Source organism: Rhinolophus sinicus, chromosome 13, assembly GCF_057876585.1.
Source record: "Rhinolophus sinicus isolate RSI-liver-muscle chromosome 13, RSI-T2T, whole genome shotgun sequence".
Taxonomy (NCBI): Eukaryota; Metazoa; Chordata; class Mammalia; order Chiroptera; family Rhinolophidae; genus Rhinolophus; species Rhinolophus sinicus.
In genome coordinates, this window is record NC_142513.1 from 62943117 (window position 1) to 62969429 (window position 26313).

The 26313-nt window shown below is 45.7% G+C and overlaps 1 protein-coding gene across 9 annotated transcripts in view; it reads left to right on the forward strand.

The window, feature by feature from the left end:
- Positions 1–26313, forward strand: part of UBE2Q2 (ubiquitin conjugating enzyme E2 Q2) — an 80842-nt gene that overhangs the window by 23684 nt on the left and 30845 nt on the right. For 6 of the 9 annotated variants that reach the window (XR_012491105.2, XM_019751210.3, XM_019751211.3 and 3 more), the window contains exons 1-3: positions 8356–8760; positions 17789–17890; positions 23021–23125. Coding sequence is in view for 8 of the 9 variants with exons in the window: in XM_019751210.3 (XP_019606769.1) it covers positions 8584–8760; positions 17789–17890; positions 23021–23125 (384 nt within the window). In the remaining variant the exon portion in view is untranslated. Of the gene's footprint in view, positions 1–8355; positions 8761–10800; positions 10936–17788; positions 17891–23020; positions 23126–26313 lie in introns of those variants that run through there. The other 3 variants (XM_019751215.3, XM_088789412.1, XM_019751213.3) reach the window with 3 other exon arrangements.

Genomic DNA, 26313 nt, shown 5'->3' on the forward strand with positions numbered 1-26313 from the left:
TAGGTGTAAGGACTGCGCTTATTGCTACCTAATTTCTCTTATCTTGCGAGAGGAGACCTAAATGTAACCAAGGAGACGACAGTATCTTCTAGGCGCTTTGGCTATTCCGTGTCCTGTAATGCAGTAAGGGAGTATGGCGAACCCCACGCACGGAGTGAAGTCGGGGTCTCCATAGTGTGGGCAGGGAGGTCTCTACTCACCCTTCAGCGGCTCTGCAGGGAGGCCCAAAGCAGGCAAGCAGTGAGGAGGGGCCTGCAGGACCCACAGCCTAAACTCAGCATCAAGAGCCCTCCCTCAGCTTGGTCTGGGAGAGGAATTCATCCAGAGGAGGACAGGACACTTCGAAGGTGACGGCTGGACGGGCTGTTTGTCCTGGGCCCAAGGTTTGTGTCAGCCCCTGAGCTGCCTCTATGTCTGATGTCTTTCTGTGACAGAAAAAAACAATGACATAATTCACAGGCCCTTTTTGAATTTCTGTACAAAATCCTTTTCCGATTTACCTCTCTCGGCCTTAAATATCCATAAATCAATTTAATATTATGTTGTTTTACTACATAATTGAATTCACTTGAGAAGTCACCACCAAGAAATGCCCACTGTTAACACGCTGGTGTGCCCTCCAAAGGGACACACACGTGACTTCAGTGGCTGCACGGTTTCTGGTATGTGGAAATACCGAAACTTACAGTACACCCAGTTCTGAGCCTGGGTCCTTTCCTATCTTTTGCAAAGACAGCCGGCATAAATATTTCAGCCAAGTCTTCATTTTTTATCTAATTAGAACTAGCTCTAAAAGATAAGGACTCTCATTTAAAAAAATAAAGTAGCACTAACAACACTATTGTACACCTAAGATATTTAACAATAATCACATAGTATCATCAAATCGCCGATGTTCAGATGTCTCCCACTGCCTCATGCATGTTTGGTGTTTTTAGTGTCCTTCCCTCACTTTTGGTCACTAAACCTTGATGTACAGGCTTAACTTGCTCTTTAGGATAAAAGCTTAGAGTTGAAAGGACGTGGTCAAAGGTATATCATCCTAGATCTAAAGATGTCCTCACTCATTAGCCTGGAGCATTCCAGGACATTTTGTAAGAATGTCACTGGAAGGGGCAGGGAGGAACTCCTTTTATTTGAAGCTTTCCTTTGCTGGTGACAAAAGGGATTTAACAATTTAATACTCTGCAGGGTTTCTAGGGATTGAGTGCAGTGGCCCTCAGGCTGGTTCCTCCCGCCTCCCTTCAACAGCCTTAGGGGGACAGAGTGTCCCTGCCCTGTTAACTAGCCTGTCAGGTGGTCTTCCTGGAGGAGAGGACATCTCTCCCTCCGCAGCCCAGGGTCTGTCTGCAGAACCAGGGCTCTTCCTCAGAGGACGACCTATATTTCAATCCAGTGACATTTCTGTGCCACCCTGATCTCTCAATGCTAAGTTATTTGCTATTTTATATTTATTTGAAATATTTACTTCTGTGTTTATAATCAATAGAGAAGCAAGAGTGTAGTGGAAACAGACAGGACGGGGTCTGATTCTGACTTTGCTGCATGATCTTAGGCAAATTACTTCCCCTTCCTGAAATGCAGTTCTTTGGGGTATAATGATACTTTCCTAAGGTGGCTGCAGTGATGACGTAGCTTGGCACATAGTAGGTGCTTGACAGATATTGGCTGAATGAGCGAATATTTGCTCTCTAGAGTGTTATTTTTTTGAGCTAGAAGAAATGTTAGTGCACATCCTCTTTATTTTAGAAATAAGAAAACAGTTCAGAGAATATGTGAAATTTGGTCTTTCAGTCATTAGTTTAATCCACATTTATTAAGCACCGAGTCTGTCAGTGACAGACGGTCAGTGCTGTCAGGGTGGGGGCAGGACAGACACGTCTCAAAGGGGCCGTGAGCTGTGTGTGTCACTGGAGAGCCGCCTGGCACTGTGCTGTCCCGTACGCCCCACTAGTGCAGGTGGCTATTTAAACCAGTTACAGTGATAACATCAGAATTCAGTTCCTCAGCCCAGTAACCACTTTCCAGGTGCCCGGTGGCCACACGAGGCTCGTGGCTACTATACTGGGCAGCAGGGTGAGAACATTTCCGGCCTCTGGGTGCTGCTGCTTCAGACCTTCTCCACAGCCACGTGCACACGCTTGTCACACAGTCACGAGGCATCCGCACCTCGCTCCCAAAGCCCCTTACAATCCAGGCAAGACAGGAATGATGTATTTGGTAACAGACTCAAGTCACAGGTAGGAGTTTCATGATAAGCCAGAACCCAAACCTGGAGAAATTCCAGCTTGGAGCAGCTCCGGCTGACGGGCTGCAGCAGTGAGTCACTTGTTCATGTCAGCGGCTGGGCTCCGTTTCCTGGGGCGCTGGGTTGTCTGGGCACATGTGGTCACAGGCTGATGTGCGCACTTGACACAGGGAGAAGGCCACTCGGTGTCCCGAGATGCTGGAGAAATGAGGTCATTCTCTCCCAGTTCCCTCTTCACCGAGGACGTGTCTTGGCTTTCACTACCAGCAGGCTGTGTTCACTCGGTGACCGCTCACGCTTTCTGTCACAGGGATTGGCTCTGTGCTGCAGATACGAGGATGTTAAGACAAGAAGTTTATAATTAGAAGAGGAGACAAACCGGAGACCAGCTGGTCACAACCAAGGCCAAACGAGCAAAATAAGTGCTGGGACAGGCAAGGCGCTGGGAAACTGGAAGAGAGGGAGGTTAAGGTCACCGCAGAGGACCAGGCGACGCCTGATAAGGGAGGTGGCCTTTGAGAGCAGAGTAGCATGGTATATACTGTCCCTGGGAATTATTCCACACTCAGTGTCATGGTGTTCAAGCTTCTTCCGTACAAGGTGTGATTCCCCCACCGCTTCTTTCATGCACTGTGTCTTCCTGGAGGCTTCCAGGCTCTCACCTGTGTGATCCTCGTGCTCCTTCACCCTTCACTCACATCACCTCAGGACCCCAAGGACAGAGTTGTCAACCAATTTTCATCAGCTGTCCCTTCTCCTCTGGCTTCTGCATTGATCTGGCTTGTCCCTCGCCAACCTGGTCTGACTGAAATCAAGGCCATTCATTTGGTGTGAGTTCTCTGAACAGCCCCTACCCTAACTCAGCATTTCTTTGTGTCTTACCCCCTCCTGGTCCGGCCCCCATGCTCCTTGGAAGGGAATTCCTTCCTAGGCGTAACTCCTTCCCCTCACCTTCCAGGACCTCGTTCTATGCCTCCTGTTCCCTCTGTACCTTCCGTTTTCACTGCCTATACATGGCCCTCCTTAGGGGCCGATCCAGGTTCCGTAGGGCCTGCAGCTTATTCAATCTTGGCAGGCCTCTTCAGGTAACGAGTGCACAATTACACCTACCAGTTTAGGAACAAAAGCTAATGTTTATTTAGAAGGGCCTGTGCAAGCAGAAGGGGCCCTGATGCCTCAGCTTCCCAGTGGGGCCACCTCATTTACGAAAAACAGAAGACCCGAAAGCTTCCGTTGGCTTTGTCCCCGCAGGTGACCGCTGCACTTCTCTTTCTCATCACTGTGAAGCCTTCACTTCCACCCTAGGGCCAGCATCCCGTGGCCATGGTTTCCTCCGAGACCCCATTGACGTCAGCCCTGAAGCCCATGGCTTTTTCTTGGTCCTGATCTTTCTTGTCCTTTCCACCAATAATTTGACACATGGGTCATCGTCTGCTCCAATGCATCGTTTCCCATTAAACTGCCAACATGAGCCTCTTCGGGTCCCTTCAGTAGTCCAAATGGTCTTCCCTTCCCTGTCACTCTGTGGTCATAGGCACGCCTATGGATGGCTTCACCACCCTCCCACTGTCACTCCACGTCGCTGATGCATAATGATATGTCCTTTGCTCTGACTTCCCTTATGCCCTCCAGACACAAGTTCTCTGGAGTCCCATCAATACCTCAAATTCCTCTTTCTCTGTTTGTGTCCATAGCATACTCTCTCCCAGCCACCTGCTCTGGAAATTGTAAAGTGTTTAGGAAGCAGAATGACACCTCTCTCTCTCCCTCCATCTCGGTATCGACTCTGAGATCTAGCAGGTTCTACCTCAGACATATCCCTAGGACCAGTGTAGTCTTTCCCATTCCTGCGGTCCCCTCTGTCACTTCAGTGCTTCTCGCTGCTGGCATGGACCAGACCTCAGAGCAGGATGTGACTCGCCCCATTGAATCAACAGCGTGCCCCATCTGGACTCTGGGGTTCTTGCCTCTTGGTGGCCGCTTACAGTTTGAAACTCACTGTAACCCCCTTTGTACCCTAGTGCCAGATTAATCCTCTGAGAGGGATGCTCTCACTGAATGAAACTGGTCCCTGGCTTGGTATCTCAGGGCTGCAAAATCAGGTCTCCGGCATCTCAGCTTCATCTTCTTGGTGTTCTCTTGGATGCTCTATGAATATGGCTGTACTTTTTTTTTTTGTATTGGAAACATTTTTAATTTTTTTTTTTTTTTTTTTTTGGAAATAGTATAGTGATCTATTAGTTCTATGGAAATTGGAACGGTGGTCTTTTTTTTTTTTCAATTACAGTTGACACTCAATATTTATTTTAGTTTTACGTGTACAGCATAGTGGTTAGACATTTATATAAGTTACAGAGTGATCCCTCCATTAGTCTAGTACACCCCCCCCCGGCACCATACATAGTTATTACAATATTATTTACTATATTCCCTGTGCTGTACTTTACATCCCTGTGACTATTTTTATAACTGTCGATTTGTACTTTTTAATGCCTTCCCCTTTTTCACCCAGTTCCCCAACCCTCCTCCCCTCTGGCAACCATCAATTTGTTCTCTGTGTCTATGAGTCTGTTTCTGTTTTGTTTGCTCGTTTATTCTGTTCTTTAGATTCCACATATAAGTGAGAGCATACGGTATTTGTCTTTCTGAGTCTGACTTACTTCACTTAGCATAATATCCTCTAGGTCCATCCATGTTGTTGCAGATGGTAAGATTTCATTCTTTCTTACGGCTGAGTAATACTCTATTGTATAAATGTACCACAATTCTTTATCCAATTGTCCATTGATGGGCATTTGGGTTGTTTCCATATCTTAGCTATTGTGAATAGTGCTGCTGTAAACATAGGGGTGTATATATCTTTTCAAACTAATGTTTTGGATTTCTTTGGATGAACACCCAGAAGTGGAATTGCGGCTCATAAGGTAGTTCTGTTTTTAATTTTTTGAGGAACCTCCATACTGTTTTCCACAGTGGCTGCACCAATCTGCAATCCCAGCAACAGTGCATGAGGGTTCCCTTTTCTCCACATCCTCACCAGCACTTGTTGTTTGTTGATTTATTGATGATGCCATTCTGACAGGAGGGATGTGGAATTTCATTGTGGTTTTTATTTGCATTTCTCTGATGATCAGTGACGTTGAGCATCTTTTCATGTCTACTGGCCATCTGTTTGTCCTCTTTAGAGAAATGCCTGTTCATGTCCTCTGCCCATTTTTCAACTGGATTGTTTGGAATTTTTTTTTTTTTTTGGTGTTGAGTTGTATAAGTTCTTTATAAATTTTGGATATTAACCCCTAATCAAATATATCATTGGCAAATATCTTTTTCCACTCAGTAGGTTGTATTTTTGTTTTGTTGAGTTTCCTTTGCTGTGCAGTAACTTTTTAGTTTACTTTTTCTTTGGTTTCCCTTGAGCGAAGAGATACGTCAGGAAAAAATATCACTAAGAGCAATGTCAGAGACTTTACTGTTTATATTTTCTTCGAGGAGTTTTATGGTTTCTGGTTTTACATTTAAGTCTTTAATCCATTTTGAGTTTATGCCTACAGGTGGCATAGAAGGTGGTCCAGTTTCAGTGTTTTGTGTGTATCTGTCCAGTTTTCCCAGCGCCACTTATTGAATAGACTGTATTTACCCCATTGTATATTCTTGCCTCCTTTGTCATAGATTAAATGACCATATAGGTCTAGGCTCATTTCTGGGCTCTCCATTCTGACCCATTGATCTATGTGTCTGTTTTTATGCTATGCTGTTTTTATTACTATAACCTTAAAGTATAGTTTGACATCAGGTATGGTGATACCTTTCAAGATTGCTGTGGCTGTTCGAGCTCTTTTGTGGTTCCATATAAATTTCAGAATTATTTGTTCTACTTCTGAAAAAATGTGAACATGGCCATAGTTTTGTGAGGGTAATTTCTGGAATTAATTTCTTCTTCCCCTGATAACGTAGTAATTCAGTAGTTTGACCCTCTTATCACATGTGATCTGCTGTGTCTGTAGCAGGCGTTATGGTTGACTCCCAACGTCCATTCCATCCCAGGTGAGGGGGGCCAGTAAGTGGTCCCATCCATTTACCTGTGATCGGTTTAGAGATGGGCTTGTGACACATTTCTGGTTAGTGTCACAGAGGGGAAGTCAGTTGGGCAGATTCTTAGAAAGGTGCCCATATCTTGGAAGGAGACATGGAGGAAATAGTCCTTTCTGACTCTGGATATCATCATGTCTGGTACGACCCACAAGAATAGCTACAGCCACCTTGCTGTCATCCTGAAAAAGGAGGTGGAAGGAATCTGGGCTCTTGATGACGTTACTGCAGCTCTAATCAGGCGAGCCTGGAGCCTGCCCTGGACTTCCTGTCATGTGAAGTAATCCATTTCCTTGTTGTCCAAGCCACTGTAAGTCACAGTTTTCTGTTATTTGCAACCGGAAGAACCAGGAAACAGTGTTTTGTTTCCAGTGCTAGACTTTAAGCTTCTTGAATTCAGGGGCTCTATCTATTTATTGCTCTAGCCCTCTTAGGGCTTGGCACACAGCAGATGCGCAAAAATGATTGTGAAATTAATATTTATATATATTTCTGAGGTCTAACTAGTGAAAGCGTTTGCAATTTATAAAGCTCTTTATTTTCTCCTAGCAATTTAGAAATAAAAAAACCCGAAGCTTAGATAGATCAAATCACTTGTTCAGGGCACTTTACCTCTCAGTCATACTAAATTCTGAACAGGTTCTTGCCCTTTGTCTCAAATCCTTGTTTGTGACTTCTGTGCCTGTTAGGGTCCCAAGAGTAGTGGGGACTGGTGACAAAAGAAAGCAGCAAACCGCGGCTGTGCTTAGGCGCCCAGTGACACCAGTGCAGTATCCCAGCTGTTTTCGGCTCAGAGCTCAGGACTGGAACCCCTTCCCCTCCCAGTCCTGGTTGCTAGTGGCATTTGTAGTGTCAGGGCCATGAGTCTCCATCAGTACACTTTATGTGCTGAGGTGTTTTCCTGGGAAGATGGATGATAGCTTTCAAGAGATTCTCAAAGGGGTCTGTGAGAATGGCTAAGGAGCACAAGAGCATGATACAACATCTCAGAAGTAAATAAAAACGTTTAGAATGTTCCTCATTCAGTGGACTCGGTGTCTCCCGTGTTGTTCTGTGTTCTGTCAGCTAAGGGACCAGGGGACCAGAGCCCCTGGCTGCATCATGAAGCGGAGAGGGTTAGGGCTGGAGGGTTAGGGACCTGGAGTCAGGACCAGTGTAAACGGACAATGCAGAGCCGCTTGTTGAAAAATGAGGCATTTCAAAATGGCACAGCAGAGCATTAAACCCAGCAGAAAGCCTTGTCAGCTGGGCCCTGCCTCTGGTGCTCGGTCCTCAACACTTTAACTGGTGCCCAGTGGTGTCGTCCTCCTTTGCCCTGCTGGGCATCCTTCGCCCGTTTTTGGAGCACCTGGAATGTGCCAGGGGTTGTGTTAATGTTGGGGGTCCCATAGGAGCGTCCATGCAGTCACATTGGGTGTCACATAGTAAAGGTCTTGGGGATCTGGCCGGAATAAGACTTTCGTGTTGGGCAGAGACAGTGGGCAAAGAAATAGGAAAAATATCGGACAGCGATAGGTGCTGAGGAAAAAGTAGACACGGTGAGTGGGTGGTGTCTTGGATGGCGGGGTCAGGGAGGCCGGGTGAGATGACATCTGAGCTAGGACTCGACTGGAACCTGCAACCCTGCCTTCGTGGGCGCGGACAGGGTTACGACCAGCTGGACGCCGGGCCAGGGGCTCAGGCGGGAGGGAGGAAACGCACGCAGAGTGAATGAAAGAGGCCGCGGACAAGGGCAAGTGGGACGTGACGGGGCCCAGTCGTCACCTTCGGTAGACGGCGGGCGTGCGAGCGAGGAGGGGGCGTCCGCGAGGGCCCGCAGGCAGCCGGCGGCGGAGACCGCTCGGGGGTCCGGGCGGCGCGCAGACGTGGCGGAGGCGGGAGCCGCGGGCGCGAGCCCCGGGCGCGCGCGCGTGCCGGGTGGGGGCGCGCGAGGGGGCGGGGCGTGCCGGGGGCGGGGCGTGCCGGGGGCGGGGCGTGCCGGGGGCGGGGCGTGCCGGGGGCGGGGCGTGCCGGGGGCGGGGCGGGGCGGGGCGGGCAGCCCTCTCCCGGCGGCGGGCGGCGTCGCGGTTGCCCTTTTAAGCCGCGGGCCGCCGCCTTCAGCCAGCGGAGTCGGTTACAAAGGCCGTCGCCGCTCCCCTGCCTGGCCGCCCTCCCGCCGTCTCTGAGTCCCAAGGCCCCGGCCTCGCCATCTTCCGGCCGTGACGGCGGCGCGGGCCCGGCTCCCTGCCGCCGGAGATGAGGCCAGGATGTCGGTGTCGGGGCTCAAAGCCGAGCTGAAGTTCCTGGCGTCCATCTTCCACAAGAGCCACGAGCGGTTCCGCATCGTCAGCTGGAAGCTGGACGAGCTGCACTGCCAGTTCCTGGCGCGGCCGCCCGGCAGCCCGGCCTCGGCGCCGCCGCTCACGCTGCACTGCAACATCACGGTGAGGCGGGGCCCGGCCGGGGCCGGAACCGGGGCCGGGGCCGGGCCGGGACAAAGACGCCAGGCCGCCGCCACGCGAGGCTCGGGGGGGCAGGCGGCGCGGCCTCGGCGTCCCGGGCTGGGCCGCTGCCCCCTCGCGGCCGGGTCGCCGCCGGGGTGAGGGAGGTGACGGGAGGTGACGGGAGGCGAAGGGACGGGGTCGGCCGCGCGGGCGGCGCCGAAGGGGACCGACCCTCGGCGGTCCGTCAGGCCGCGCTCAGTCCCGCAGCACTTTAAGTTGACACCGAACCGGACGGTGTGAGGGGCTGCGGCGCGCCCGGTGCCGCAGGTGCAGGGCCTGCAGGTGAGGACAGGCTGCCGCCCACGACGTGCGCTCCTGTCACCGAGCCGGAAGGACCCCGTGCGCTCACTCTTCCCGGAGCAGAGCTGCTCAGAGACCCGGGCTCGGAGGGGTGGCTGAGGCGGGAAGTTGCCTCAGAAAAGCGTGCGCACTGCAGAGTGCTCCTGGCTGCCGCGGGGTCGGTAGTGGCTTCCGTCCCCTGACGCCGGGCCAGGCTCCCTGCCTCCCTCCCGTTAAGTCGGCGAACACTGAGGGATGCCACGTGGGGGAGCAGCCGTGTGCTCCCCAGTACGTGGGTGGGCGCTGTCCTGAGCGGAGACCGGGTCTCAGGCCCCTCAGGCCCCCAGGCCGTTTGCAGGGTGGGGCGGGGCAGGCCCTGCTCCCAGAGCTCCGCTTGGCGGCGCGGGGGACCCGCCAACGCAGCGAGCTGTGACCCAGCTCTGTGTGCCGCTGGGAAAGCCAAAGACAGCACCCCGTTTTGATTGTGCTGGGCTGGCGGCACCTCAGAGGAGGCTCTGAGGCGGCGGGCGGTGCAGGTGAGGAGAACTTCGTACGGCAGCGAAAGGGCATTTCAGGCAGAGGACGCTCTGGCAGAAAAGACCCCGCCGCTGGGAAAACGCGCCTTGCTTTGCTGTGGAGCAGTTGCAGGGACCTGAGACGCCCAGGATTAGGCAGGTGCAGGTTCTCCCAGCAGGGAGACTGGCCCAGTGGTGACTATTCTCATAGAAGTTGGGGACAGCCCCCAGAAGGTAGGGCTGGTTGCAGCGACAGGAGACTTTAAGTAGGCTGTGGGGACCACCAAGTTGCTCAGGTCACTTGGGAAAATATTCGCCATCCAGGACTAGAGTGGTTCTCTGCAGTGGGTGGCATTAGGCCATGTGAAGCACTTCGGCTGTCCCCGTGGGGGTGACATGCTGGTGTTGCTGTGCTGGCATTTAGTACCAGGGGGAGCGGGATGCTAAATGTGCTGTACGTTCAGGGGGTCCACCACCACAGAATCGTGCCTCCTCAGATGCCAGTAGTGCCCGTGGAGAACCTTACTGGTTCCGCCGTCTGCCCGCAGAGATCCGGAGTGACGACCTGGATTAGGAAATGGAGTGAGTGCAGCAGACGCCCAATGCAGGCAGGTTTGGTGGGAACTAGTCTAACGGAGCTACTAATGCACTGTTCACACTGAGCTGCCACTGCGGCCTGATGCACCGTCAGAAGGTGGTTGTCGAGCACGTGCTCAGTGTACATGGACGGGCATACAAGTCAAATCGTGTGGAGAAGTTCCACGCACCCAGCCGCAACAGTGATAAACCTTTGGCCAATCCTGTTTCATCTGTACCCTCCTTGGGTTATTTTGAAGTAGATTCCAGACATATCACTTCATCTGTACATTTTTCAGTGTGTATCTCAAAGATGAAGCCTCTCTAAGCAGGGAGGAGTGTTCTGATAAAATGACTTGCTCATGTTGATACCGTTTTCTTAGAGGGGAAAGAGCAAGGAAAAAGTGGGGTGGGATTTCAACTGTCAGGACCTGTCAGCTGTGTTTGTGATTTGCTATTCTCTAAAAGTTACAGCTCTTTAAAAATAATAATAATAATGAGTTTGATCTGTTCTTAACTTTCCTCTTACACCAGGTATTTATTAAGCTCTCCATGCCAGGCCCTGTCTTCTCCATGTTTACCAAGAAGCATTTGCTGTAGTGTTTGAGTGATGCGTGGTAATTCCTGATAATCCGCTAAAGACCCTGTGCGCCTGTCCTTTCAGGCTTCTGCTTTAGCAGTTTGTCCCATGGGGCACGTCTTTCAGTGTCTGACCGTCCCTCAAGGCTCTTCTGGTCATCTTCAGGTCAGGCTGATATTTCTTTCCCCTTCATCCCTTCTATAAGTCCTCTCTATTTGCTGCTTTGGTTATGTTTTCTTGCGTTCTATTATAATAGTTTTGGATGCTTGTCTTTTTTCAAGTCTTTTTTTTTTTTTTAGTGGTGGCAGGGGAGATTATTCTATAATTATGCTTTGCATCCTCCACTCAGTACATGCTGAGTAAATATTTGTTCCATTGACTACATGGTCACCATTCTAGCTATATTCTATTTGAACAAAAATCTTATCTGTTGTGTAAGTTCACTGCCAAGAGTTGGTCAGACGTGCAGAGGTGACAACAAGATAGTGACGTGGATAGTGCATAAATATTTAAAAGGTCATTGAGGGCTTGATAGGAAATCTATAATTTAACGTCAACTTCTTATGAAAGACAATTTTAAGAAGTAAAATCCAAAACAGAACATGGATATTTCACTCTCTAGGCCAAGGGAATTGAGCGAAAAATTTTTTGTTTTGTAAATTTGTCCTAATTTTAAGTATGAAGGCAAAAGGGAGCTGTTTTCAACTTTAAGGAATCTTTCTTAATTCTTGTGTTCCGTGAACTCATGCTAGGAAAGATTGTCATGTAAACTTAAGTATTGTTTTCCATTCTCAATAAACAGGAATAATTGCTAGCCAGTGCTACGTAACATCCATCCAGCTGTTAGGATCACACCTACCACAAAGCCACTTGTTTGAAACCTGGGCAGCCTTATTGGGAACTATTAGCATGTCTTTCTTTTAGTCCTTTGAAATATGTAACAGAACTTGGCGACTCAGTACTCCTTTGATGGACTTCTTGGCATCTGGGAACTCTTGGTAGGGAATTGCTGTTTTAGAGTGAAGCATTCCCCCCGCTTCCCCGGAAGTAAATTAGCTGGTAGACAAAACCTCATACTTTATTATTTGTGTAGCATAAATTATTTCTCTTTCTGCATGAGTGGCTACTTGCCAGGCTACTTGTGGTGGAACTTTTGTTGTTATTTAATTAAATTTCTATTCATCATTGCCAAAAAGCTTCTACCCCTCTCCAACAGCAAGATATTAATACTAAATTTAAAAATGCTAGAGCTCTGAGTTTAGGAAAGAGAAAAGGTTTCATTCTTTATTTACTAGTTGGGTCCTTAAGTAAATCACTTCTTTTGCTGTTTGTTTGTTTTTTCCTATAAAATAGATAATACTTCTTGCCCCACATGAGAGCATATACAGGAAAACTAGCATTCATCATATTCTCTAGAAATATACAAGTGATGATGTCGTTTGTGGCTGAAAAACACTTTATTCTGAAAATGCTTTACAATAGCTTTTCATGGGAAATCAATGAGTGCTGTCAGTTTTTTAATTTCTGGTGTTTCTAGTCTTGACACTGATAACAAGTAGCCCAGCTAAGGTTATACAAAGGAAATAATGAATGAAACTTGACTGCAGAGGCCAAGACCTTTTCTTTGGTCCTCCCTCCTGGGACAGATTCCCTTTCCAGACTGAACTCCTGGAGAACCGTTTGGAAATACCACATTAAGCACCTAAGTGGTCCTTTCAGGCCAGAGGAGCCATTGTTTTCAGTCTTCTCACCAATTTGTAATATAGAGTCCAATTCCCAGTCATTGTTATCTGTCCTCCCTCAGCCCCCTTTTCATGCCCTTCCTTGAAAGGGACAGATATACGAAGAGGAGACTTAGGTTTCCGTTGGATGAATGGTGTATCCCTTAGTCACTTGATTTTTTTGTTAAACTTCCTTAGACCTGGAAAAGGATGGTATTAGATAAATGTCAGCTGGTTGAGGGGTGGGGAGTTGAATTGAAACAGTCACTGCCACTTGCAAAGCTTTGGAGAGCCACAGTGACGAAGCTGGGGTCCCTTTCCCCACGGCCGACGTGACAGTGTCCTCCTGTGTGGTCTTCTGAGCGTTCGGTCGTCCTGGTAGACGGAGCCCCCTGAGCCATGGTGCTCGGGACCCTCTTCAGCACCTTTGTCTTATCCGCCTCAGGTCACTTACAGTGATGTTTTGATCAGCTGTAATTTGCTGCTCAGAACACTTAGTATTTTTCAGATCACAGGGGTATGTATACATTTTTCTTTTACTAAGTGTTAATGTTTTTACTCTGCTTCTGTGGGCTCTGGTCATGTTAAACACTTAGTTGTTTGCTTGTGAAATGATTGGCAGGGAGAAATTCTCTCCCTCTCCCTCTCTCTCCCTCTTTCTCTTCCTTTCTTTCTAACTTTTTTTTTTTAATGTCGTCAGAGCGTTTAGCATTTTATTACGGTACTGTGTGGTAGTTCTGCCAGTTTATTTCATTCTCCACCCTACATTTATTGAACAGCAAAGTGTGAAAGTAATGGGTCCCATACCTGGCCTCCAGAACAATTCCAGCTGTTACACCTCTGACCCTGCAACAAGAAGCATGTGCATCAGTTTTCAGAAAGTTCTGAACTCCTTGGGGATGGTCGTGTCGGTCATTTGGAAACACCACACACTGAGCAGTTTTGCTGGCTTGCGTGACATAGAGCCACACATTGGTCTCTTACTGGATTTACGTAGAAAATCGGTACATGAAGTTATTTCTGAACACGATAGACACTCCTTTTCTTAAGCAATGACAGACAGGTTGGTGGATTGACTTGGAGCTGTGTTGCCTCACACCAGGAGAGCACACGTTTCCGTGGCGGTGAACTAGTTCTGTTGTGGGACTGCAGCACGAGGCAGTCATGGCTTCTGGTATCAGACGTAAAGGTGCGTCTGTTTTTTGCCTATTTTAATTAATGCTTTGCACATTAATAGCTAGAGCTAAGCCCTTGTGCATACAGGTAATGTTCTTTGAAACTTACCTGTAAGTTTTCCATTCTTATTTATGAACTGGTTTCTGCAGCTGTTGTAACAAATTATATTGTATAGGAAGTTGTTTTCCTTCTATTCTGTATTAGCTTCTATTTACCAGATTAGTACACATTTTAGTGAATGTGCAGTGACATGGGCGTTCTCACGGTCATAGTGGAAAGTGTAAATACCTGTGACCCTCGAGAAAATAGCTTGGGTCATGTAATCCTGCCTGTTTTGCCAAGATAAATGCTGGCGACCCCAGGCTGGCCGACGCTGTCCTTGTGAATCCACATGTCCAAACCCAACAGAGAGGCCTGGTCCCAGAGAAGACCCGGGTTTGCCTGGCTCAGCCCAGCTGACAACACATCACTGGGATTGAATGGGCAGGTGGAGACCTGTGACCAGGTTTGGGGTGGAGGGAAGGGGATGGGAAGATGGGAAGGGGGGGGATGACTAGACCCAGTGGAGCCTCATAGGCTGGTGAAGGGGTTTTGCTTCCCAGGAGGACGTTCTGAGGGAGGGGGAAGGGATCGGGGAAAGGTGCAGTTCTCAAAGCTGTTGGGGCCAAGATATCCTTATACCATTAAAATGTATTGAGGGCCAGAGGAGCTTTTTATGTAGGCTATCTATTAATATTTAGCACTAGAAATCAAAACAAATATTTAAAAAAGTAATTAATTAAAATAAACTCATTACATGTTAATATAAATGTTTTTATGAAAAACCATGCTTTTTAAACCAAAAAGTTCTAATGAGAATAGTGGCACAATTTTACATTTTTTTAAAATTGTGAATTAAAGCTGTCTGGTCTGTCGTTTGATTCTGCATTCAACCTGTTGTGATATGTTTTGGTTGAAATAACATGAAGAAAATCAAGCTTCACACAGGTATTTGGTTGCAAAAAGAAATATTTTAATGTTTTAGATAATTTTGGATTTCTTTTTTGATACTCCACAAACAGTTGGTCTTTCTTGAACTTTGAGTGAGTCTTGTACCCTTGCATGATATTATATCATCAGGCATTGGTCATTTGGAAAATACTAATTCACTGAAATCGTCTACATATTGGTACGTGTCATTATATGATATGAAAACCTTATATTCATTAATATCACCATCCACCTCATCAGAATACTCTTGGGAAGCTGTCAAGCTTACAGTAGTAGATAGAGGTTTTCCAGAATTCTGAGTTTTGCTTGAAAGCTTGAATTTTGTTACTGGCAATAAATACTGCCCTTTGTTCTTGAAATGACAGGCTCTTTTCATTCATTTTTTGAGAAAATGTCTGTCAAAAACCCCAAGTTGGAATGATTATTTGTCAGTCATCCTTTCAAGTAAAATGGTGTTCTATTAAAGTGGTTGGTGAATTCCATTCACAGCTCAGTCACACCAGTGTCCTGCAGGGGTGCTCCTGTGTGGTCCCCACTCCGCCACTTCCAGTATGAAACATACACATGGAAGGGTTGAGATTTAGTAAAATCACTTTACTGCTGCGTCAAAGACATTTGTAAATGAAGCTCCTCCTCCTCCTCCTCCTCCTCCTCCTTCCCTGAATGCTTGGCGGTGAAGGATACTGTGGCTACAAGCAGTGTATGGTTGTCACTGTCTCAGGTCGCACCATGGCATTTGCACCACTCCTGCCAAGGTCAACACAGTGAAAAAGGGCAGTTCACGTCTTGCTATTCCTGTAGAAATAGTTTAGAGCTGGGATCGCAGGGCCGGCCCCACTTTCAGAACTGGTGACATAGTTGCTCAGACCTACTGTATATCCTGTCTTCTCCTGCACAGGATTAGGAAAACATGTCCTACGTAGTAACTGATCTCTTTCTCTCTCTCGGTGTTTTTGTTTTTTGTTTTTTTTTTGCAATTTTCATACTATCGTTTTGAGGGATTTTAGTCCAGAGCAACAATTCACATATTTTATTTTGCTTATGTAGAAGTTTACTAGACAAACAACAATCTATAGAATGAAGTGCTAAATTTAGCTTAGTGTTTTTTAAAGCTAAATAAACCACAAAACTAAAGCAAGGAAAGTGGTCCAGATGATATGTTCCCAGAGTAGGCTGAAGAATTTAAAGATGAAAACACAATACTCAATAACTAGTTTTCTTTAAAAACAGGATTAATTTTGAAGACAGTTTGCTTTCTGGCCTGTAAAGAGGTTTGGGAAAATGAGAATAGTTAAGAGAAATGAGATTAGTACAAAAACAAACCACTACTGAATAGATATAATGATGTCCTACTTCAATATCATTTTTTCCTTTAAAGAACATTTGGTAAAATACTTTAAAAATATTCAGTTCCTGTGGTTTCAACTGTATTACAATTGGGATTATAGTTCTCAAAGCAATTCTTCCTTAAAACTGTGTTTCTGCAAAATTGTTGTTTTTCCATGATTAGAGCCAAATTGTTCTGCAGCTAATACCAAATAATAACGGCTCTTCCCTAATTTATAATAGAAAGCTGTACAAATGAACAGAGTGAATGTTAGTAGAAAGCTATGCAATGCTTAGTTTGTTAACTTATTGAAAGCAACACATGCATTTGTGCTTTAAAAAATACGTACGTAGTAAAGCTTGCCTTGGTAGTACTCAGTTTGTGAGAGGGGATTTCATGGGCTTTGAATTAGTTCAACAGAGGTGATCTCAGTTTTTGTTGGTCAGGAATGTGTGCTGCCCACATGGGCGGGCTCTCCCCCGGGCAGCAAAGGTGTTGGCCAGAGTCTGCCCCAGGCCATTCACATGGGTGCTGTGGGGTGGGGTTCATCTGCTCGCAGCTGTTGGCCTGAGGCCCACGTGGGGCCCCTCTGAGCCCCTTGCCATGTGGAGGTGCGCCTCTCCATAGGGAGCTGGTTTCCATCAGAGGAAGCAGGTGAAAGAGCCGGAGAGGGTGACCAAGACAGAAGTTCTCACCTTCGTGTACCTCCTGTCACAGATGACAGACATCCCGTTACTCTTGTTGTATTGTGTTTGCTAGAAGTCAGTCAGTAGGTCCGGGGAGGGGTGTATACACGTGTGACTACCAGGAGGTTGGCATCACTGAGGCCATTAGAGGCAGCCTACTCGTGTTCCAGAACTTCCTGACCTGTGAGCTGTAGCTCACAGACAGTGGCTGTACAGGAGAGGGCCTGACTCAAACCCCACTCCTGTGGCACTGAGAGCTGACTGGCCCGGTGACAGCTTTGTCCGGCTCCCGCTGCCCTCTAACCCGGCTGTAGTTAAGAAGTAATCCTAACCTCACTTACGAAATGTGTTCCTTTAGAAACTACATTCTTCCCTACAATCTCAGAAGGGACGGAAACATATTAGGAAACAGGCAAAATTAGACGGGATTGATTTTAGGGCCAATTTTCTGATGAAGAAAAATCTCAAAAGTAACTTCTGTAATTACACTACTTAGAAAGCAAGGAGTATAGTGAATAGAAGATTTTTAGCATTTATAAGGATTTAAAAACGTGTCTAGGTATGCACTCCTCTGCTTTACTGTAAAAATTCCAAGATCTCATCTAGACCTATTTTGTTAAAAAGGCAAAAGAAGTATGGTTTAAGTCTAGATTGTACTTCAAGGTTAGGTGTTTTGTTTGTTTGGTTTTGCCTTTTGAGAGAGTTATTATGATTCAAGATATCGAAAGTCCTTATATATGTTATAGCTGAGAACCCAGGCCATTCTTTGTAAAGAAAGGAAGCCCATCTTCCCAGTGCTTGAATACCACTGTTTTCTGCTTTTGATAAAACATAACTTTTGCAGTGTATTCTCTTATGTTTGTTTTAAATCATACTACTTACTGGATAAAGTCCTTTGTTTTTCTTTAGACTAACAAATTATGTAACATGGAGCAGGCAAGATTAAACCATAAAACATTTGTTGTTTTTTTAAAAATCCATAAAAAGAAATTTGTTTCTCCACACACGGATTTTAATGTGTTGCTTTTGTTCCCCTGATTTGACTTAAATCTGTGCTTATCTCACCAGTTAGTGGTTAATCTGTTATAAGTGTGTCTAACGAGGTGTCTTTGTAACAGGAATCTTACCCGTCTTCTTCACCAATATGGTTTGTGGACTCTGATGACCCAAATCTGACATCAGTTCTGGAACGTCTAGAAGATACAAAGAACAACAATTTGGTAAGAAAATAAGCCACACTACTTTCTCTTTTTTCTCATGAACCTTGTGTATAGAACCTAAGTGTTAAGGCATAAGAGCCTGATTAATGATTATTTGATAACCTTAGCGGAACTAACGAGAATGTTTTTTGTTTTGTTTTTGTTTTAGTACTTTAAATTCTATTTACTTCCTGGTTTCTCTTTTTTACTCCCCACAGGTATAGTCTTAATTTGGTTCAGTAATTAGATGGTCTCTTTTCCATGAATTGTAACCATTAAACTAAGCAGGCATTCTTTTTCTTTTTTTTAATTTAAAATGATTCATTGCTTTTATTTATGCTGGCATTGGATGAGGCTGTAAAGAAACAAGGGACAAATTTCCAAACAAACCTTTGTGTATTTTTTTTTCTGTCTATGAGTTTGTTTGTTTTTTATTAGTTTCAGGTGCACCAAACACAGTAATACTTAGACATTTATCATTTATATCCCTCACACTGTGTCAACCCCCCTCCCCCACCCACTACCCCTCTGACATGGCACACAGCCATTTCATTTCCACTGTCTCTATCCCTTATGCTAAGCAGGCATTCTTGGTAGGGACCATTAGCAAAGGTGGGGAGAGTAGGAAAGGGGGAAAGACCACAGGGCAGTGAGCGGAGGTAATGATAAAATGACACCATGCTCGTGTTAGGGAATTGCTTTTTCTGTCACAAGTCTGTAACTACAGTAAAAGCCAAAGGTATATAATAAAAAGGTGTTTTTTTTCAATATGTAAGGAATGTAACTTTCCATTTTACAAAAAAATTGAAAACCTATTTTCTTTAATTATAAAACTAATAAGTGACCATTGTGAGAGAACTAGTAAAATAAAGCCCCCAAAAAAGGGAAAATAAAATTGTTCTGTAATTTCCCGACCTGAAATAACCATTGTTGACATGATGTATTTTTCCTTTGCTAGTATTATATATGCATATATATATGTGTGTATATATACATATATATAGATATATAGATATATATATATATATTCTTATACATATGTTTAAATAGTTGAGCTCATATTCTATACAGTTTTATATCATTTTTTAAAGTTAACAATATCATTGTATTTTTCCATGATTTCACAAAGTCCTTATAGAAAAACGTCAATCATTATTTGCAGGCGACATGATTGTTTACCAAAAAAAAAACTCCTAAGGAATTATCTGAAAAAACAATTTTTAAGATAACTGGTTAAAAGCTGTTATATAAAAATCAATAATTTCCCCAAATGTTAGCTATAATCAAGTAGAAAATGTAGTGGAAAAGTATTTTGTTGACAATTACAGTTAAATTTTTAAAAGTGCCTAGGAATAAACTTAGATGCACAGGTCATGTATCAAGAAAACTACAAAAATGTGCTGAGTGGAATGAAGCATTTGACTGCTGTATTCCTGGATGGGCAGACTCCGTATTGTAAATTTGTTAATTGTCTCCATAGCTTCATGTTAATTTAAAAATTGAATGCAAGTCCAGTAAAAATTCAAACAGACTTATATTTGGAACTTGACAAAATGAATCTAAAGTTTGTTTTGAAGAGTAAATAATAAAACATAGTAGACAAAATGAATCTAAAGTTTGTTTTGAAGAGTAAATAATAAAACATAATAATGAAGTTTAAGAAAGTAATGAGGAGACTTGTCCAACTAGATATTAAATAAAATACTGAGTGCTGGCACTGGACTGGACAGATAAAGGCAACAGGAGTTTAGAAACAGAGTCATGCAATTGAGAATTGAGAATAAGTTCAATTGAGTTAAAATACTCAATAAGGAAAGGCTAGATTATTCTATTAATAGTATTGGGAGAACTGACCATTTGAGTCTTACCTCAGGTTTTTGTCAAAATAAGTTATAGGTGGTTTAAGCACATCTATTCTTAAAATTAAGAACAGAAGAACATCAATTTAAAGGCTATTTTAAGAGTAAAGGCCAATCTCGAGAGCCATAAAACGCAGAGGTAAAAATTAAAACCCTGGCGACACAGGTTCACATGTCCAGCAGGGGGCGACAGGACAGCGGGGAGTGCAGCCGTGGCCGCTGAGCTGCCCGCTGCTCCTTTTCTAAAGGTGGAAAGGTGGACACTTTGTAATAGTAGAAAGAAATGGGGTTCCTTTTCAGTGTCTAAAATAGTCCATCAAAGAAATGCTCATAAAGTAAAATAACATAGGATATAAAATTGGGTCTAATTTTATTAAAAAGTAAATATATTGACACAAAAGAAAAAACCCTCACCCTCCACTTTTTCTTACAGTCTCTGCCAGTTGGCTCATAGCCTCATTTCCTAGCAGAATAAGCTCTATGTCCTCACCTTTAATTCACTTAATTCATTATAATCCGGATTCTGCCCTCATCGCCACACTAAACTTTTTCATCTTTAGTTGCCAAATCCAGTGACTCCTTTTTCAGTCCTAAAATTGATCTCTCTGCAGCTTTTGGTACTGTTGGTGTTTCCCTTGTTGAAACATTCCTCCATTCAAAATGTATTGTTTAATGCCCACCAATAAAGAGCTGGTGAAATGAAAATCACTGTGTATAGTTTTAATGATAGAATATTATGTTGTTTTTAAAAGAAGGCAGCCAGTTTTGTCACAAGAGCACATACAACTTTCCAAGTGAAAAAGTGAGGCATAGAGTAGTGTCTGTAATCTGGCCACTTTTGTACACAGTGTTGTGAAAAATCTGTGCTATGCTGATTTATACACACTTTTCCCCTGGTCCACACAGGAAGCAGTAGTGGAACACAGAAAAGTATTTCTTAAAGAAATGACTGATTTCTATGCCAGGCTCTGTGCTAAGTGGTGGGTACAAAATGTAAGTCATAGTCTAGCCTTCTGGGAACTGATCATTTAGTGAGGACTTCCGTCAGGTCTCTGTATCCTGTTTGTATCTTATCGCCCTGCCTGGTCTGCCTTTTTCTCATTCTGTGCTTTCTCCGAGTATTCTCTTCTACCCCCATTAGTTAGATCATGACCTATATTCCAGGGGTTCCTAAATCTGTGTCTCTAGCTAGAATCTATCTCCTGAGTTTCAAACCCATATACGATGCGTGATCAAAAACTATGGTGAATGCTGCTCGTAACATCAAGGTGATGTTAATTGTGTTCTCTGACCTTGATGGAATTGTGCAAGCTGAGTAGTACCCAGGAACGTGACGGTGAACTCTGAATAGTGTAAGGGCTTATTAGAGCATTTAAGAAACGATGAGCGTTTAAGAGACAGCCTGAGAAATGGGCAAACGGTTTCATTTTCCATCATGACAACACTTCATGTCACACATCGCTTCTGGTACGGCAATTTCTGTCAAATAAAAACATTACAGTGTGTTCTCATCCACCTTACCCACCAGACCTGGCACCGTGTGACTTCTGGCTCTTCCCTAAAGTCAAAATGACCATGAAAGGTAAACGTTTTGAATCGATTCAGGACATCGAGGCAGCCACAACAGTGCAACTAAAGACACTCATGAAAGACTTCCAGAACTGCTTCAGAAAGTGGCAAGAACGATGGGATAAGTGTGTTCGAAGTGAGGGGGAGTATTCTGAGGGGGATTAATGGCAATGTGTCTTTTACTGTAATAATCTTTTCTTTAAACATTCACCATATTTTTTGATCACACTTCATCTGTTTGTATACTGCATGGATCCGGGGCCTCTCACCGGATGTGCCACGCTGGTTCCGAATGATAACATGTAAAGTTACCTGTGTCCTAGCACCCCACGACCCCAGCGTGTCTCCCCTCAGTAGTCCTCTCTCTGAGTGTGATGGGACAAAGTGAAGCAATGAAACTCGTCCCTCATGCCTGATCCTGCGAACTGTCTTAGAGTCCCTTTTTATCCCAATGTTTCCTGACCACCCCCCACCCCAAGCTGTCTAGGAAGTGTCTACCTACCTTCTAAAGGTTTCTTAAATCTTTCCCCATGGCCTTAGTTTCTTCCTGCCATCCCTCACTCTTTTGGGGGAGCATACAGTTGAAGTTCCCAGAGGACATAGCGCCCTGTTCTGATTGCCTGGTGTGAGCCCCCGCAGGCTGCCTCTCCCACACTCCTGCAGCTCCCGGGTGCCAGGCCTGGGGCGCCGGGGTCTGTGTGCAGTCAGTCTCCTGTCTCTTCTCTGTTATGTGCGTAGCACAAGTGAGGGCTCATTGGATGCATGACAGATCCACAGGGGCTTTGCTGCCTGTTAAGCTGGAGTGTATTTTTGGATCCTACTTTTCAACTCAACTTTCCTCATTGTCCTCTTTGGAAAGGCTTGTTCCTGGCTTTGTGGGACCCATTCCAATCGTGTGTGTTTCCTTAGTCCTGCATCAACTGCTTCTCTCTCGCCACCACTTTCTTTGGTCAGAGATGCCCATGAAACGGTTCCTGTGCCTGACCGGCGCGGGTCAAGTCTGCTGAGTGTTAACCATTCTCCTTAAACCATAGTTGCTAAACTAATACATTGGCAACAGATTTTTAAACAATGAAAAGCAAGTGTGCACACAAAATTTACCTTCTTTACTGCAAATGTGCTCACAAAACTGGATGTGAAATGGAGACTTGAGGAGTTATTTTTGCAGTTTTAGACACTTAGGAGCCTCAGTGGCGGGGTTTTCACAGGTGTCCTTCAGTGTTTACCGTTCTGAGCATTCTTGTTTTGCAGGGAGGCAGGGGCGCTCTCCAAGGTCGTCTGGAGCCCGAGACTGTCCACTAGACTGCAGTCGCCTCTGCACTTCCCAATGTGTGCAACTGGAATAAATAATTTCATAACCCACGTGCAACTACAATGCCTCTGTTTCTTGTAGCCTAGTAATGTGTAGTGTACTTGTCTGAAGTTACATGTTTCCAAGACAAGAAGTTAGCACCTGAAAAGCGGACAGTGCCTAGAGCTGCCCCATCTGCCTTTTGGATGACGTCCTCCGCTGGGCGTCTCTGGAGGGCTGCTCTCAGGCCACAGTAGCTTCCCATGCTCGCGCCCAACCATATGTCATGCACGCGGCTGTGTTACTGTAGGCTGGCATTGAGCTGTGACAAACTTTTCTCACTTCCTGCTGGCCCGGTACGTAGTTGTAGTGTGATTCTTGTCTTCTAAGGGTGCTTTCACGTAATGCTCACTTCCCAACTGTGTCTTGTAGCTCCGTCAGCAGTTGAAGTGGTTGATTTGTGAGCTCTGCAGATTGTATCACCTTCCTAAGCACCTGGATGTGGAGATGCTGGATGAACCACTGCCCGCGGGTCAGGTAAAGGAACGTCTCCGGTGAGCAGAGCTAAAGTGAAACGTCCCAAGCGGGAGTCAAACGAGATGCCTCTTCGTTTAGTATGCAGCTGATCTAGAAGTTAGTTTCTGTTGTTTGTTTGTTTTGCTGTGGGAGCTGAAAATAACCGTGTCAGTGTGGAGCTGCTCTATTTACTGACAGGCACCTTGCTCCAGCACCTTCTGTAACTACATCCTGGTTTCCATAATGGGCGCTGGTGCTGAGCCATCCCCCTGGAAGGTTATTTGCTTCCGCAGCCTGTGCTGCGCAAGGTTTAACCCAGATGCTATCTCCCCCCTGCCCGGAGAGCGTACGGCTGACCAGGCTTGTGAGGAGTGCCTTCCTTACCCCAGTGACAGTTCTGCACGTTCCCTCCCATTTGGGTGAGGTATCCCTCCCTTCTGGAGGGTCTTGGCAGGGCGCTCGCCCAGCTGGCTGCACAGCTGCCATCTTGCAGTTGTTCTTGTGTCGTCTGCTGGAGTAGAGCCACTGTCTCCTGATCTCATGGCCTCTTACCTGGCTCACCTTTCCCATATGCCTGAGCACATTCTCAGGTGCATCCCCAGAAAGCGTGAGGGTGGGACATGTTCTGAGTTCTCACTTCTGCAAAGGTGTGGCCAGACTGTGGTAGCTTTGACTCCTGCTCCTGCGGCTTGTTAGCTGTGTTACCTAATGAGCTTGGGCTAGTTACCTTGTCACGTGTGCCTCAGGGTCCCATTTGCAAAGGGGGGAAATAGCAGTGTCTGTGTTTTGGGGGGCTGTGCATGTTAAGTGAGCTGGCAGTGTGTCACTCAGCAGGGCCTGGTGCGTGGGAGTCCCTGGTCAGTGTGAAGTGCCCCCGCAGCCTGCCTCACACTTGGCTGACAGTTTGGTTGACTCTGTACTTCTCGCTGGGAAGTGACTGGCCCCGAGCATCTCAGTATTGCCTGCCGTCCTCCCAGCACGGGCAGGGCTGCGCCTCACGCCGCCGAGTCTCACTCCTGTCTGCCTGGCTGTCCCTTGGTCGTTGAGAGATCGCAGCGCGCACTTAGCCGAGGTCTGTCTTTTTCATCATTCCCGGCGGCTCGGTGTGGGTGGGCCTTTTCTACTCCAGACTCTTGAATCTCTCTCTGCACGTAAATGTTCTGTCTTTGTTTCTGTCACATCTCTCCTTTCCATTTTCTTTCTTCATTCATTTCAAAGTGCCTCCTCATGGAGTTTTAGATCTCTTTGCTCGAGTCCTTGTATCTCTGATATTATCTGTACATTCTGCCTCTGTCTTTTCATTCAAATTCTGGAACATTTTCTCATGTTTGAACTTTTGGAAATTTTATTAGGACAGTCATAACTTTAAGGTTTGTTTTAGTTATCTATTGCTTCTCAACCCGTTACCCAGGAGTTAATGGCTTAAAACAACACTTGTTTCTTATGTCCCACGATTGTGAGGGGACAGGCGAAGCTGGCTTCAGCGCGGCTGGCGGCTGGGGCTAGTCGTCTGGACACACAGCTGTGCCGGCATGTCCAGCAGGCCTTCTTCACTCGTGTCTGGCGGTGGCGCTTCACCCTCCAGGACAGCTCACGAGGCTTCTCTTTCTTCAGAAAGCTGATCAGAATTCTTGTCTTTGGCTTCCAAGAACACAAATATAGAAGCTGCCAGGCCTTCTTGCGACTCAGATCGGAACCGGCCCAGCGTCATTTCCAGCACACTAATTGGTTAGAGCGAGTCACAGGGCCAGCCTGGGTTGACTGTGGGGGGCTGCAAAGCAGGTGAATGCTGGGAGCTGCAGTTTGCTGGGAGTCTTCAAACATAAACCCTGTGTCCTAAGAGCCTTTTCTTGTTCTCTGCTTGTTCCGTCTTCACAGCATTCTATTGCTTTCTAGTTGGAATGTAGTTATATGTCTCTTTAGGAGTTGCTTTGGTGCTCTTGTTCCCTCCCTCTCTGCCATCTCAGTTTTCTCTTTAATACTTTTACTAAATAGTTTATTTGGTCTTAGTTTTCTTTTTGAAGACTTTCCTTAATATCTATCTATTCTGTGTTGCCCATTCATACATTTTTTTGCTTCCCCTTTTTTTCATTCATAGTTGAAGAGGTACTGAAAGGTTGATTGGAGTTCTTTGTGGCCAAGACTTGTCAACTGATAGCTTTTAGGAGGAATTGAAGCTGATTTCCAGCCCCTCTGCCCCCACCATTTCCTGGTATAATAATAAATAATGGCTGAAACCACTCAGGTTTCTGGACATGAAACCTCCGAATCTCTTGCTTCGGGTGGATAGATATATGTCTGCCTGGGTTCTGCTTATGGAGGTGGGAGAGCAGTACGTTTGGGGCTGGGCCAAGTGTTCTGTCTGTAACCTGCATCAGCCCTGTCCGTTCCTGCTGTCCTGTGCACCTGGCTTCTCAGAGTCTGGAGCCTCTTGCAGGGCGCTGGGGGGCAAACTGGCCTCCCTGTGTCTGTATCTCCAGCCTAAGGCTTTGCTTGATTGCTGCGTTCATTGCCCTCCTCGGTCCGCTGTCTGTCACCTGCGGCATGACTGAATTCTCTTCCTTTCTTTGTCTGTCATCCTGTGTGTTTATACTGTGTTTATTCTTCACTGTAATTCTTGTGGAGCCTCAGGAAAGAGAGAAAATGGCACAGATATATATTCTATGTTCAAATTTCCTTCTCTGGAATGTCTACAACTTAAGTTTTTCACTTAACAATGTAGGTCTGCCTTGTTTTCCATGACTGCATATAATTCCATGTGGGGCTATTACATAACTGTGATTCACATGAGGAAATTTTCTAATTTTGAATCATCCCGTAATAAACAGCAGCTGTATAGGTGTGGGGGGTGGGCACATTGGATATGATAATATTTCATTTCTGGATTTTTCTTCGTTATTAAAGTGAGATTGTATTACAGTTTTGTTTGTTCGTTTCCTTTTAGGCTCTCTGGTTTAATTTCATTGTCCGGGTTATGCAGGCTCATAAAATGACTTGGGAAGCTTTTTTTTTTTTAATCTAAGATCTAGGGCAGTTTAAATCAGTTTTCAACTGGTGGCAATTTTGCCTCCCATGGCACATTTGAAAACATCTGGAGATATTTTTTGATTGTCACACCTGGCTGAGGGGGACGGGGGATGCTATTGGCATTTTGTGAACAAAGGGAATGTTATTAAACATGTTACAATGTCGGGATAGACCCCCCCACA